The 16,101-nt window shown below is 38.5% G+C and overlaps 1 protein-coding gene across 5 annotated transcripts in view; it reads left to right on the forward strand.

Annotated features, from left to right (window-relative positions):
- Positions 1-16,101, forward strand: part of cpm (carboxypeptidase M) — a 52,374-nt gene that overhangs the window by 32,741 nt on the left and 3,532 nt on the right. For 4 of the 5 annotated variants that reach the window (XM_058417387.1, XM_058417386.1, XM_058417390.1 and 1 more), the window contains 5 exons: positions 2,335-2,504; positions 10,507-10,694; positions 11,494-11,664; positions 14,474-14,626; positions 15,948-16,096. In XM_058417387.1, the coding sequence (XP_058273370.1) occupies positions 2,335-2,504; positions 10,507-10,694; positions 11,494-11,664; positions 14,474-14,626; positions 15,948-16,096 (831 nt within the window). The remainder of the gene's footprint in view (positions 1-2,334; positions 2,505-10,506; positions 10,695-11,493; positions 11,665-14,473; positions 14,627-15,947; positions 16,097-16,101) is intronic. The other variant, XM_058417389.1, reaches the window with a different exon arrangement.

The following is a 16,101-nucleotide window of genomic DNA, read 5'->3' on the forward strand; positions in this document are numbered from 1 at the left end:
CCAACTACACAACTTGGACATATTATATAATGTTTTTATAATGAGGTTTTTTTTTTCAGTTTCTCTTTTTGTTTATCTCACTCGCGTAATCTTCTTTCTTAGTCTCATTGCCTCATTGTCTGCTTTCCTAGCATTATCTTACCGATGTTTGTTCTCCTGTCAGACAAAGAGATTTTCCGTCTCTTTTTGTTTCTCTTCCTCACTATGTCTCTGTCTCTCTCTTTCTCTGTCTGTCACTATCTTTATCTTTGTCTGTCTTTCTCTCTGTCTCACTCTCACTCACTCACTCTGTCTTTGGCTTTCTCTCTGTCTCTCTCTCTCTCTCTCTCTCACACACACACACACACACACACACATACACACACACACTCTGTCACTGTCTTCTTCTCTCTCTCTCTCTCTCTCTCTCTCTCTCTCTCTCTCTCTCTCTTTCTCTCTCTGTAACTTATCTTTTTTTTTTTTTGCCTGTCTTTCTGTCTCACTTTCTACTGACTGTTCTTTCAATGTTTACTTTTCCTTGAGTCTCTTTCTCTCCACAGTGTGTGTGATCCTCACTGCGAGATGCACAGACTCACACAGCGGGTGTGTCTGATTGCGGTGTGATTAGAAACAGTAGTTCTTGGGTGTTACTGCAAGGAGAAGATAGCAGTAATCATGTGGATGTGAATCACTGAGACACATGGATGCAGACACAAACACAGAGGGACAGATACTTAGCTGGTGATTTGAACTTGTTCCTAATCGTAGTTGGGCGTGAGGGCCCTCATTAGTGCATTCAGAGGCTGTGTGTGTGTGTGTTTATGTATTTATGTGCTTGTGTGACTCACCCTAGGCTCATGTTTCTCAAGTTTTCAAACTTAATAAAAAGAAACGATCTCCCCTTCATGACATAGAAACAGACACATTTCCTCTGGCTATCAAAACACTATCTGTGGTAGCATGCAGTTTCATTTGTGTTAAAGTTCTGACACTGGGAATATTTCATATGAATTGCCTTTTTCTACTTCAATACAGCCAGAAGCTCTTTTATCAAATCAACCACAGCCAATCATTTAATGTATAAATAAGCTGAAAATGATGTTTAATTTTCTTGATATAATTTCCATGATTATAGCCTTCCACGAACAGAGAGCATAATTGGTTTAGCTCTTTGGACGAGAAAGACAGCCTTCATCTCTCCTCTGCCACTCAGAATAATGGTTACCAAATTCTAAAAAAAAAAAAAAAGTATTACGTAGTGGCTGGCTTCATGTGTGTTTGAAGAAGCATGTATCTCTTACCAACCTCCTGCAGTATAGCTGGCATGGGATATGTGAAAGCCCAGACAATAGGAAAGACATTGTAATTAAAGAACTAAAAAAAGCAGATTTCATGGTTCTACACTTACTTGTGTGTTAAATACTACCATGTGATTCACTGATGTATGTTACTTTAGAGACCTATTACTGAAAGTCTTGAATATGACAGAATTCATTGTGTGCTTTGAGTTGTAATTTAATATTTAATGTAGGATGCAAATCAGTATTTTTCTATCATCAGTAAAAGACTCCTCTTTATAGAGAAATATAGAGGAGGAGGTAGCAGTGAGGGAGAATAGAACAATAGACAATAGAAACACACCACCATAGCCATCATTACATTACAATATTACCAATGACATAGCAAAAACAAGGTTTTTTTTACACTTTAAATAGTTAACTATAATTAAACATTTGGGTTAACCCTAGGTTAACATTCTTATTTGCATGATTTGGAAAAATACAGAGTGTGACCAGTTTACATAACAGCTAGTCTTAAGCTTTTGCCTCAGTGAGGGGCAAAAACAAAACGTGTCTGCTGTTCTGCTGTTTCACAGCTTTGTAATCTTATTTGCCCTTTCCATCAATCACTGATTCAACTTCTGATGTGTCGGGTATTTCTCCCCCTTTTTAAATTTACATGTGTGAACATTCCTTAGCCTGGGGTTAAATGTGAGGTTTAGAACAACAATAATCCAGGGTTAAGTGCAGTGTGAAAAGCTTTAAATGTTGTTTAAAACTGTTTCCTTAATTGACTAAATTAAATCTTATCAGTACTCGTTGGCTTTAGTATGAAATTGGTCACTACTAGCCGTTACTGAGATACAAGAAATCATTGTGCATTGTGCTACATTACTCTGAGAAGTGAGCATCAACCCTCTGTTGGATGTTATGGATAATAGTATAGTGAAATATCAAGTTAAACAGCTACACCCTAAAAATGCACTGTATGATAAATAGGGAATGGTTTAATGCATAGCAAGAGTCAAGTTTTTGGCTACATCTGTGCTTTTTCTCCGATGTTGTATGTGTGTAGGTGGTGGGGCGAGTCTTGCTGCTCCAGCTGATCGATTATCTGACCCGCAACTATATGAGCGACCCTTTTGTGACGAAGCTGATGAACAGCATGCGTATACACATCCTGCCCTCGATGAATCCAGATGGCTTCGAGTCGTCAGGACGTGACTGCATGTACTCACAGGGCAGGTGAGAGAGAGAGAGAGAGAGAGAGAGAGATTGCACCTATTTGCTATTCCTAGCTATGACCTATTTCACACATAGCACACTGCATTATGGATTCTATATGAGGGCTGTTGAGTGACTTAGACATTCTCCAAAAATGCTTTATGCATGATTGAAAAATGGCAAAATTCCAGCACACCCCACAGTAAAACATGTGGGGATTCAAACAACGATTCTCAGAAAAATCATCAGTAGAAATTCCATACAATAGGAAAAACATTATTGTAAGGAAACCTTTAGGGAAATAATGATGATTGTGCACATAGCAACAATCTAAACACAGATGTTCTGTTGGAGGATGATGTGATAAGACAGAGACGGTGAGCCGATAGATAAATTGCAGAGGTGTTTAAATTATTTCACAAGGGTTGAGGGCGCAAACATGTGGACAGAGCTGTTCTCAGCAAAGAGTAATTTAGAAAAGATTTCGGATCATGAAAGCTAACATCCATCCCAACTGCTGCAATGAATTTGCTAAGTGAATTGAAAAAAAAAATAGATGGGAATTTATAATAAAGTTATAATAATTAAAATGATAATTATGGGCAGCACTGTGGCTTAGTGGTTAGCAATGTTGCCTCACAGCAAGAAGGTCTTGGGTTTGAATCCTGCGTTTTGGGAGTTTGCATGTTCTCCCCGTGCCTGTGTGGGTTTACTCCGGGTACTCCGGTTTCCTCCCACAGTCCAGAAACATGTACATTAGGTTGATTGGTAATTCTAAATTGCCCATAGGAGTGAGTGTGGTTGTCTGTCTGTATGTGGCCCTGTGATGGACTGGTGATCTGTCCAGGGTGTACCACTGCCGTTCACCCAATGTGTGCTGGGAGAGGCTCCAGCACATCCCTGTGACCCTAATTAGGAATAAAGTGGGTATAGAAAATGGATAATTACCCTATATATTATGTTTAATAAGTATATACATGTGATGTAGGGTTTTTTATTAACAGCTATAACACAAACACGTAGCACATAGGTAACAGCTTTTAAATCTGAGATTTTATTATACGTTATTTTTTTTCCTGTGAAATGTAATACTATTTAACATAAAAGCAAGAGACAACTTAAAAATAAAATAAAACAAAACAAATATGATGATATATGGAGTGTGAAGATGGCAAGCAGTGAAATAAACATCTAAAAGGAGTTTAGTTTGTTGTCATTATCATGTATTTCTGTATGAATTGATGTCATTTGCTTTAATTTGACTTTAACCCTTATTACTAAACAGCTTAGAAAATAGCACTTGATCCAGTATGTCTCATGCACACAACTTAACAAATCCTTTGATATAAACTGAAGTCGTGAAATTATAATATTTGCACAGTATAGAAACCTTTTTGGCATCCTATTACTTCACTATTTTAAATCATCCAATTCATAATCCCAGTGATTTTTTTCAATTCTGTGTGTTTTTCCATAATCGAAACATGCTCAAATATATGTTTCTCAAACAATCATCTGACAAGTCTGCACTTAACTATAAGTAAGTGTTCATAATTTTAGCCATAAATAATTGGTCCTTGAGATGAATAATATCTCTGATGCTGTCCTCTCTAAAATACTGTTGTTTGAAAGTGTTTCTGGCACAAAACACAAGTTCCAGCATGACATACTGTGCTTACATCAAACTGCACTTATGTCTGATGAATTAATACCGATGTGTATAATTTTGGTGTTTAATGCTCAGTGAGAGCACATAACTCAAGCCTGAATATGAATCCCAGGATTCTCCAACCCTTCTTTTCTTCAGTGTGTGCCTCCAAATTTTTGAGCCAAAGTTGAGTAGGAGGCGAAGTTTCTCTTAAACTATTTCTAACATTTCAAACTCGCCTCTGTAGGATGTTACACAAAAGCTTGTTTGAAAGTCGCAGTCATCTGCGGCCACCAGCTCTATTCTGACTGTGGGTCAAATAGCCTTCCATGCTTCCACCGATCAGAGCCATGCTGAAAGTTGTAGGCATCTTTTTGGTAATGGATACAGGATTACAGACAGTTAGCGCTCTCCCTCAAGCATGTTAAGCCGCCCTATCGCATTGCGTGACGGGCGAATACGAATCGCAAATTCCCCTTTTACAGCATGTGTCGCTGGTTCATTTCAAAATATCCCTCAGCATAGCTCACACTTATGTAGTTTAATTGGGTGAAGGAAATGGTTAGAAGCACTGGAGTCAAAACAGCCTGTTCTTTCAATGGGTAAGAAAAGGTTCACTGGGTTGGAGCTGAACATGGAATGCAAACGCCCAGTGGGCCACTTTTGGTAATCAGGACAGGCTCTGTGAGATGAACTTGAAGACACTGAGAGATAAATACATTAAAGAAAATACAGCATCTGTGCCAGTAATATTTATAGTAACATAATCTATATACTTAACAACTGAAATGCATTGACATTTTAAGAGCATATTACATAAATGTAATATAAAATAAAATGTAATATTCAAGATGTGTTAAAGTATTTTTTTAAAATATTTTTTATGTTATAGCCAATGATATAATCCCACAGGGGATTTAAACCGTTTTCAAGCAAATATCTGCCCCTTAGTACACCCTTTACACAGTACGGGACACTAAAATGCAGCTGATACAGACACTGAACAAGTTTCTCAGAGAGAGTGAAAGAGACAAAAAGAGAAAGGAGAGAGAAAAAAACCTTTTGGCCATAAAACAAGAGAAACAGATGTCTTGAAGTAGCAGGATGGAATTGAGATGAGAATAAGAGATAAAATAACAAAGAGTGGGAGGGGGTAATGTAGTGCAGTGTTTTTCTTCTAGTATTTTTTTTTAACATGCTATAGTCTCTTACACTCACTAACTGTAGCTCATAATGTGAACTTCCTGTCAGAGCTGGCACAGCACATCAGTCATATACCAAGCTAGTCACCCACATCCGCCATCTGTGGCCATGGCTTGGTAAATAACAACACTCCATGTACATCAGTATCAGCAAAATTCACATGACCTACAGGTGATTGTTTATAAAATCAGTATGAATAATGACTGTTTCCTAAATCATATACACGGATTTACTATCGACTTAAAGTTTATGGAAAAATCTACATATTTTTAAATAGGTTTTATTGAATGCATATTTTAACTGTACTTAAGAGAAGTAATATTCAAAAGTATGTGATGTAAAGAAAGGTCTGCATTCCTTGCTACTACATGCTAACTAGCTAACTCAACAGTCTTTAGTTTGTGATGTGAGTTTTTAATTGTAATGTATATTCTATTAATGATCTTAACGATAATGCGACAGAAGTAGCACTAGGCGCCATGCTGGTTCTGTCCATTATGTTCTATAAATCTTCCCTCTACTCCAAAACTGCATGATGGGACAGGTTAGTGCAAATATTATGAACCGATTCACGCTTCATTTGTTCAGCAAACATAGTCATTGTAGTCTTTTCTTGTCAACAAGCATCATCTGGCTATTTTTACTGTACATCTGTAATACAGACAGATTTCCTAGTGTAAATATGCTAGACACACTAAATACAATATGACACAGTTGTATTTTCTAGCATTGTCTTGCTACTTATATCTGTATCCGGAACGTTTTTTTATTACATTTCTGAATACTATCACAGTGCAACTGGCAACTCTGAAACTGAGACACAGCGTGGTCTGTGAACTAGGCCTCCACTTCACGACCACTACACCGGCTACAAAGCATTCATGTTAGCAAATGTGGACTCTCTTTCCTGCAGGCTGCATATCTAACCCTTTGCTTCTGCCCTTTTGAAAATGGGAAACCTTCCACTTGCATGCCCTGTAAACCTTTCAACTTATATACAAAGAAGGAAATAAAATGTATGCCTCCTTATCTTATCTTATCTTATCTTATCTTATCTTATCTTATCTTATCTTATCTTTTGTGTATTTGTATCTCTTTTGATCACATTAGTAGTTTAATCACAATAATGTGTTTGGTTATGTTAGTATAAGTACGCAATTAGAGACGTGTTTTGGCTGGAATCACAATTACAAATGGAATGAATAAATGAATGAATGAATGATGAGGCATTGGCTACAATATTTGGGTAGTTTTTTGTAACATGGTATCATTTGTAAACAACAGTCATACATCTAACGTATCTTCTTATATCACCTTCTGGATCATTTTAGATCTTGACCCCATATATCACATTTTCTATAAAATTGCTGAACAAATGTCAATACAAAATAACTGCCTACATTCATGACTGGACAAATGGCTGTTTTCTGGTTTGTTCAGTACAAACAACGTCCAAGTGACAGACACCACATCTTTCTTGGGCTGATGTCTGTTCTGTGTTGGATTGTTGCAGCGAGTTTTGCTCCATGTCATGGTTGTTTTAGTTTTTTTACAACACATCGCTAGTAGCACCTAGCTTTCTGAAGAAGATTAGCTGCCAAAAAGTGGCCGACGATATAGACAGTATAGGAAAATGAACTTATTGCTAGCATTAAGTTAAGTTGATTAAGTTCAACTTAAGGGTCAGCCATGATGCAGTGCCCCAGGAGCAGGGGGAGTTGAGGGCATGGCTCAAGGGAACAGTGGCAGGGAATGATGTATTCAGTATAAGTAATAAAAAATTAGCTGTCATGTCACTCTTAATCTCTTTTATTTTCAACATTTTATACTCATACTTGTGTATACAAGCAACAAACAAAAAAAGTCATACTTCATATAACAAAAGAGGATGACACATCTACATGTCAGAACTCAACTAATTTAACCTTCCAGTCTACATTAGCTGTAGTGCTGAATATGTTTAGACTTCCAGGGTATGCCTCCATTAAGACATTTTTAAAGAATGTAGACTGAACTGTTGATGCTCTGACAAGCACTTTATATCCTTAAGCCTCTACAACGGTTAATGGGAGAGCTAACTTGACTTAACTTATGTTTAATGTTTACGATATTGATCTTGGAACTCATTTCATAATAACTATGTCTTCAGTGCACAGAAAGGTCACAGGAATCGATGAATCACTCATTTATAGTGGCTGAAGGCTCCCGTCTATATTTGGTGATGGTCCATATAGTTGTCAGATTTATTTTCAATAGTGCAGTAAATCCTTCTGGCAGTTTAAGAAAAAGATGGAAAATTCATATAGGTTTAGCTTAAATAAACATCAAAAGACTTGTGGAAAGGAGAAAACACACACACACACACACACACAAACCACTGGTCAGTTTATGACTCACTAAACCCGGGTGTTTCAGTAGAAATGCTAAAATTTGATAGAGGAACAGCTGGACCAAACAGTGGTCTAAAATAGCCAAGCCAGAGCCAAAACACAGCAACGTCCACACTAATTCTGTTCCAGCTGCGTATCACAATCCTGATCCTGATTCTGCGTCTCACAATCCTGATGTCTTTTTGTTGTCCAGCAATTTTGTTATATTTCTAGTATTTCCTCTTATACTTACTCTGGTGCCACAGTTGTTAATTGTGGACGCCTGTTGAATTCTATTCGTCTAGCCTCTATGTTTAACCTCTCTATCTTAAACCCATCTCATTTTTATTACATCTAACAATTTTACTCATTTTACTCGTTAACTTTTTGCTGCACACCATATGTATAAATATTCAATTCAATTCAATTTGTTTTGTATCGCGCCTTTCACAATGAACATTGTCTCAAAGCAGCTTTACAAAAGAAGAAAAACAGAGAAAGGGGAGGGGAAAAAATAAATAAAAATAAAATAAAATAAAATAAATAAATAAAAATAACTAAATAACTAGAAATAACAGTAAATCATTAAATTTAATAATTAAACTATTTTATCCCTAATGAGCAAGCCTGTGACGAAATATGCACAACATACACATTGTACACTATACCCCTGAAAAAATAAATCTACAACTTCTTTACTCAGGAATAAAGAGAATGTCGCTGTGTAGTTTTTTTTTTATCTTCTGTCCCATTTGTCTTGCTTTGGCTCAGTGCTGCATTATTTCCTGGGCTGAAGCATTTGTTATTATCCTGATTTTAACTTTCGGAAAATGATCCATCTATGAGTCAGTCACAGACGTATAGTATCACAAGATGAATTTTACACTGCATATACATTCTGATTATAATCATTTTAATTATACTTACTTTTGATTATAATTATAGGCATAATTACTGTTTTTTTTTTTTTGACAGGATAATCAGCTTATTACTGCTTTCATTAATGATTTCATCTTTTAAACTAGTATCCTGTCCTTAATAACATCTGTTTTTGACTTGATTACACTAAAAGAACATGTGTGAACATTTTTAGGGCAGTACCTAAAATAAATCAAATGGTATTTAATGGGATATTTCATTTCATATGAGTATTGCTCGTGACTGAACAAATACGCATGCTGATATTATAAACCACTAAAAGATTGTAAAATAAGCAGTTTTTTGGGGAACAGTAATAATGTCTGTGCAAGAGGAACTACGTATGTCTAATACTAACACTTTCCCTAACCCTTTATTAATCCTATAATGAAACTAATATTATGTGGCCCTGCGATGGACTGGCGACCTGTCCAGGGTGTTCCCCTGCCTTTCGCCCTATGTGCGCTGGGATAGGCTCCAGCAGACCCCCGTGACCCCAGGAGTCCTAGGAATAAGCGCGTATAGACAATGAATGAATGAATGAACTAATATTAGTTTACTTATTAACATGACTTGCAATGATAATAAATGCATGCTTTACTTTATCATGTCAAGGAAGTCTAATCTCATATACACTGACTTTTTGAAGACTTTGGGGGTACTTGGGCTCTGTCTTCACACAAAAAGCCCACAAGAAACCAACCAATTTAGTAGAACAATGAAAAATGTGCTGAAACTACTTTTTTGATTTTGCACTGGGATTTTTCCTTCAAAGGCTTGGAACCAGAAAGTCCCTAGAGAAGGTTATTTCAGAGGGATGTTTATAGAGCTTTCAAACACCACATTCGCAAAGGAAAATGACTATAACAAGTTGTTCTACATACGTCATTGTAAGAACGCAAATAAGTAAACAAGCAAATAAATAAATAAGAGATGAACAGATCAGACATTTGGAGATTATTTTGCTTTTGACTTCTCAGGAATTAGCTGTATTTTGAGTACAACAGCAAACAATAAATGTAATATAATAATAATAAATAGATAAAAATACAACCTGATGACAAATAAAAACTGTGTGTGTGTGTGTGTGTGTGTTCATTTCCTCCCTTTTTCCTGTGCATCCTGCATTAATTATGCCTCCTCATCAAGTATGGTAAATGACTCACAACAGTGATGACTATATAACAACACATCACATTAGGATGTATTTTAGGAATCTCTCAGCACAGCACTTTTAAATAGAGCAGCTTGGGTTGGGAAGCTTAGTGGCGAGAATTAAGAGGGATTACCTCACTGTGTCCATCACAGCACTGCAGAAAACACCTAATCAGTTGCACATGAGACAGTTGAGTCAGAGCCTCTGGTGTGTGTATTATATAATTATATTTGAAGGTGTCACATACTGGAGCTGGAAGCCTTTACACATCTGAGGCAGGTTATTAAAGGCTAAATTACTCACATTAGGTTTTTGGAGCTGGAACAGAACCACAGTGCTGGTGTTCATGAGGACTGGGTTTGTTAACAATGTTGACCACAGTTGTTCCCAGAAATCGGGCAATCTGATGTTGAATTCAGATGCTGTATGTGAATAGAATAGACAAAGATGAATAGAATAGACATAGACACAGGGCATGAGACTCTAAGCAGACCCCATAATAATAATGGGGTGTAATGTTTTCAATATTTTATCTGCAATTGAATCCGTGCACCATTATGTTGCACTAAATAGCTCCCATAATGGACACTTGACCCCACTGAGTACATGTCCCCGAGCTGAAAGAGACACAATCACTCTCTGTCTTCCAGCAAGAATGGAAACACAAATGTGCATGGAACATTAGTCAGCATTATGCTAATGTATTTCCTGACTGCTGTGCACTCACAGGTTCAATAAAAATGGCGTGGACCTGAACCGGAACTTTCCGGATGCGTTCATGAGTAATGCTGAACAGGTGAGAGAAAAGGAGGTGGAAGCAGTGATGAAGTGGCTGAAGACAGAGCTGTTCATTCTCTCCGCTAATCTCCATGGAGGAGCAGTGGTGGCAAGTTACCCCTATGATAACAGCAACGGAGGTTAGTAACACACAGCGAACATCCTGATAATCATTGCTTATCAGTTGTGATGCCACAGCACTGTGAAATGCTTGATTCTGGTTGGTCAAAAGGTGTTTAGATGGCTTTATATACATTATTTCTATCATATCACTTGTTCATTTCTTTAGTAAGAATTTGCCAAGAGACTGTATTTTGCACACTCCACATTCAGAACGTGTGTACTCATTGCTGTGAGGTTTTCTGTCAGGAGAGCACTGCTGGACTTTTCTGTATCACTTCTTTGTAACAGTCAGAGGTAAAGCTGTAGGTTATCTGATACAGTAAAGTGTGTAAAATGGATGTCTTCTCAGTAACACGACAAGTCATAAAACACCTTGTGTTGTTTTTGGAAAACGACCAAATTCAGGGTTGGAACAGTAACTCCTCTTCATGCGGGGCCTCATAACACCTTCCCTTGTTGAATATTTTCTTAAAACCTGGGTTTCATGAGTGACTAGGAATGATCATGTGTACCTAAACATGTAGCAGCCAGATATGTAACAGATGATTGAATTGACTTTTATAATTACGGGCCAAATTGATAAAGCTATGATTTCTTGATCAAGATATCCCATATGAAGTATTTCACTGAGTACTGAATGATACTGAGCGACTGAAATCTGTATCAGAAATATGGCTTATCGAACATCATGTGTATTTGTGTCAATGAGCCGGACAGTACCTATAGCCCCGAGTTGCCCTGCATTCTGGTTTCTGTTAAACTGTTATTTCTGTTTTGAGATGTTGTGATGTGATACACTCTGAATGAACTGTCCAGGCCATGAGCTGCAGGGGGACTCCAGCATTACTCCAGATAATGATGTGTTTGTCCACCTGGCCCAGACTTACTCAACTAACCATGCAAGCATGCAAAAGGGAAACAAATGCTATGATTCCAAGGATTTCGCCGATGGCATCACTAATGGCTACAGATGGTATCCACTAGAAGGTACCTTTTTTTAACTGTTTCTTTTTAAAGAGTGCAAAACATAATTATACTGAAAGAGGTCTCTTCATATTTCAGAAACAGTCAAGAAAAGGGGCACCACCATCTTTAATGATGAACATTTTCTGTGTTTACCTGTGTGCCCTCATAGCAAACACTGATGTAGAGAGAGAGAGCAGTTCAGCAAAATGATACTCTGCTAGCCTTCTTAGAATCTGAATAAAATTTCATAAAAAAGCAACAGTGACTTAATTCTCCTTACTTGGATTTTAATAAAAACATATATAAAATGTAAAATGAAACCCTAAGCTTACTGGGAACTCTCAGAATTCCCAGTGTGAATCCACACCCACACTCTCCTACAAGCAGTATTCTGATTATTCCCACTTGCTGCTCATGCACCACTTTGTATATAATCTTCCCAGTTTGAGGTATGCTAAGTCTTATTTGCGCCACTCTTGTCTTGCATTACTCAACCTGTTTTTTAAAGGTTTTTTTTGTCTTTTAGGTTTGCTGATGTTTTTGAATGTATGCTTGGACTATTTTTTAAGCTCCTTCTTCTTTCGACGTTCCCCTTCAGGGGTCACCACAGCGAATCATCTCTCTCCACCTATCCCTATCTTCTGCATCCTCAACACTTACACCCACTAGCTTCATATCCTCATTTATTACATCCATAAACCTCCTCTTTGGCCTTCCTCTTTGCCTCCTGCCTGGCAGCTCCGTGTCCAACATTCTCCTACCAATATACTCACTCTCCCTCCTCTGGACATGTCCAAACCATCTTAATTTGTCCTCCCTAACTTTGTCCCCCAAACGTCCAACATGAGCTGTCCCTCTGATGTACTCGTTCCTAATCCTGTCCAACCATGTCACTCCCAAAGAGAACCTCAACATCTTCAGCTGTGCTACCTCCAGCTCTGACTCCTGTCTCTTCCTCAGTGACACTGTCTCTAAACCATACAGCATGGCCGGTCTCACCACTGTCTTGTACACCTTCCCCTTGATTCTCACTGATATTTTTCTATCACAGAGAACTCCAAACACCTTTCTCCACCCTTGGACTATGTTTTAAAAATATTTAAAAAATGTTTTAATTTCTAATTAAGCTTAGCTTTCATTTCAACCTGCAGTCAGCTCTAAAAATATTGTCAGATTTTGAGCATTTAGTATTTATAGTATATAAACCCATAGCTTTGCTGAGAACATGAAAACATCTGCAAAAATACAAATATTCTGTTCCATTGGCCCAGGCAACATTAGAAATCTAAACATAACTGGAAATGGAATCCCGAAAAGCCCTTCACATATAAATATGAGGTGGGGCATATAGACAGCCTCTACAAATACATATTTGGCTCTGAGTTAACTGTTAAGGTCTGCGTTTCTCACAATACACATCCAAAATTATAATTCTGTCACTGAAATGTTTACAATGCTGCTAGAATGCTAGAATATGAAGCTAGAGTTTGCTACATGCTTCCTGTTTGCTCTAGAGTCTGCATGGTAACTGATTTTATATTTATATACACTATATTGCCAAAAGTATTCGCTCACCCATCCAAATAATCAGAATCAGGTGTTCCAATCACTTCCATGGTCACAGGTGTATAAAATCAAGCACCTCGGCATGCAGACTGTTTTTACAAACATTTGTGAAAGAATGGGCCGCTCTCAGGAGCTCAGTGAATTCCAGCGTGGAACTGTGATAGGATGCCACCTGTGCAACAAATCCAGTCGTGAAATTTCCTCGCTCCTAAATATGCCACAGTCAACTGTCAGCTGTATTATAAGAATGTGGAAGTGTTTGGGAACGACAGCAACTCAGCCACGAAGTGGTAGGCCACGTAAACTGATGGAGCGGGGTCAGCGGATGCTGAGGCGCATAGTGCGAAGAGGTCGCCAACTTTCTGCAGAGTCAATCACTACAGACCTCCAAACTTCATGTGGCCTTCAGATTAGCTCAAGAACAGTGCGCAGAGAGCTTCATGGAATGGGTTTCCAAGGCCGAGCAGCTGCATCCAAGCCATACATCACCAAGTGCAATGCAAAGCGTCAGATGCAGTGGTGTAAAGCACGCCGCCACTGGACTCTAGAGCAGTGGAGACACGTTCTCTGGAGTGTCGAATCGTGCTTCTCCATCTGGCAATCTGATGGACGAGTCTGGGTTTGGCGGTTGCCAGGAGAACGGTACTTGTCTGACTGCATTGTGCCAAGTGTAAAGTTTGGTGGAGGGGGGATTATGGTGTGGGGTTGTTTTTCAGGAGCTGGGCTTGGCCCCTTAGTTCCAGTGAAAGGAACTCTGAATGCTTCAGCATTCCAAGACATTTTGGACAATTCCATGCTCCCAACTTTGTGGGAACAGTTTGGAGCTGGCCCCTTCCTTTTCGAACATGACTGTGCACCAGTGCACAAAGCAAGGTCCATAAAGACATGGATGACAGAGTCTGGTGTGGATGAACTTGACTGGCCTGCACAGAGTCCTGACCTCAACCCGATAGAACACCTTTGGGATGAATTAGAGCGGAGACTGAGAGCCAGGCCTTCTCGACCAACATCAGTGTGTGACCTCACAAATGCGCTTCTGGAAGGATGGTCAAAAATTCCCATAAACACACTCCTAAACCTTGTGGACAGCCTTCCCAGAAGAGTTGAAGCTGTTATAGCTGCAAAGGGTGGACCGACGTCATATTGAACCCTATGGATTAGGAATGGGATGTCACTTAAGTTCATATGCGAGTCAAGGCAGGTGAGCGAATACTTTTGGCAATATAGTGTATGTATACATGCTGTCTCTCTCTGTTTCTCTCAGGTGGGATGCAGGACTACAATTATGTTTGGGCTCAGTGTTTAGAGATCACTCTTGAGTTGTCTTGCTGTAAGTTCCCTCCAGAACATGAACTGCCAGACCTGTGGGAGGCCAACAAGCCTGCACTGCTGGCCTACATGCAACAAGTACATCTAGGTACTACACATACACCCATCAGCACACAACACCCACATAGTATCCATTGCCTGTTGTCATGACAAAGCCTTTTGTTTCAGTATGACCTAGTTGTCTTCACTGGTTTGTAACAGATGTCCGATGACCCAGTGATACTATTACATATCTAAGCTCACAGATAAAGGTCTAATGCATAAGAGCTGCTGTCAGTAACATTACACCTGTAGAAGTCCTTTGATGACTGATCCAGTTCACTGTCTGTGCTGAGTAAATTCATCAGTAAAAACTGCAACAGTTTTCATTCCAACCATGCAGCAGTCACACCTGAGTCTACTGAAAGCCAAGATCAGCTGATTAAACAGATAGAATCAGGTGTAGCTTCTGCATGATTGAAATGAAAACCTACAAACACACACACTGGCCCTTTGCAGATAAGATTGGACACCCCTAACCTATGTGTTATGCATAATCACTCCTGTCAGTAACAGCACACTAAATTAAGAGTGAACCTTTGACATTGACATACACTGTATGGCCAAAAGTTTGTGGACACCTGACCATCATGCCCATACTGTATGTGTTTCTTGCTATTATTCATTTCTTCCTCAACAAACTTTCCCAGAATCTGCAACCACCTCTTTATTTGCTCTTTTGGGTTTATCTGATAACTATGTCTAAATAAAACCCTTCATTTGCATCCAAGATATGCAAAGATATTGATGTAAATGTTTCATAATTATTCATGCCTCCAATGTTATTTTAGAGTTCATCAGATGATTTTGATCGGTTAAAAAACTGGATTTGAAGATTATGATACCTAAGCTTGTATGGGTTCATTTTACTGGTTTATATTTAGATTTAATTTCATGTAAATTCTTACATTAGAGCTAGATTAGATTACTATGGCGCACAAGAGACAAACAGTGTCCTGGGAACAGTGTGTTAAACTCAACGTCTAGACACTCTATGAGCACAATATTGCTCCACATATCCAGTGTTAAATTAAGCTGATGAAAGTGGAAAGATTACATCTTACATCATCAACTGAAATGCATGGCTTCTGCAGAAAAAAACTCAAGCTATGATAGTGGAACAAGCCTTCTTTGACTGTCACAGCATAACTTTCCCAACATACTTCTTTCAACCATCACAGACTAAGGCAGCTCATGTAATCACTCAGCTAGCATAATTTGTTTTCCAGCATGGGTTAATTACCATAATTATGTTCTAGTGCCTTCTGTCCTAATCAGCCTCCACAATGCTTGTTTGATTCATCTGTGCTGGAAAATCTTTCTCAATGCCTTAACGAGTAAAGAATCTCTAAATCTCTTTTTCTTCTTAGGTGTAAAAGGTCAAGTGTTCAACTCAAATGGAGCTCCAGTCCAAAATGCCTCAGTGGAGGTAGAGGGGAGGAAGAATCTTTGTCCGTTTAAGACAGATCACAACGGAGAGTATTACAGGCTGCTGTTGCCAGGAAACTACACCATAACGGTGAG

This window comes from Hemibagrus wyckioides, linkage group LG19 (assembly GCF_019097595.1).
Source record: "Hemibagrus wyckioides isolate EC202008001 linkage group LG19, SWU_Hwy_1.0, whole genome shotgun sequence".
Lineage (NCBI taxonomy): Eukaryota > Metazoa > Chordata > Actinopteri > Siluriformes > Bagridae > Hemibagrus > Hemibagrus wyckioides.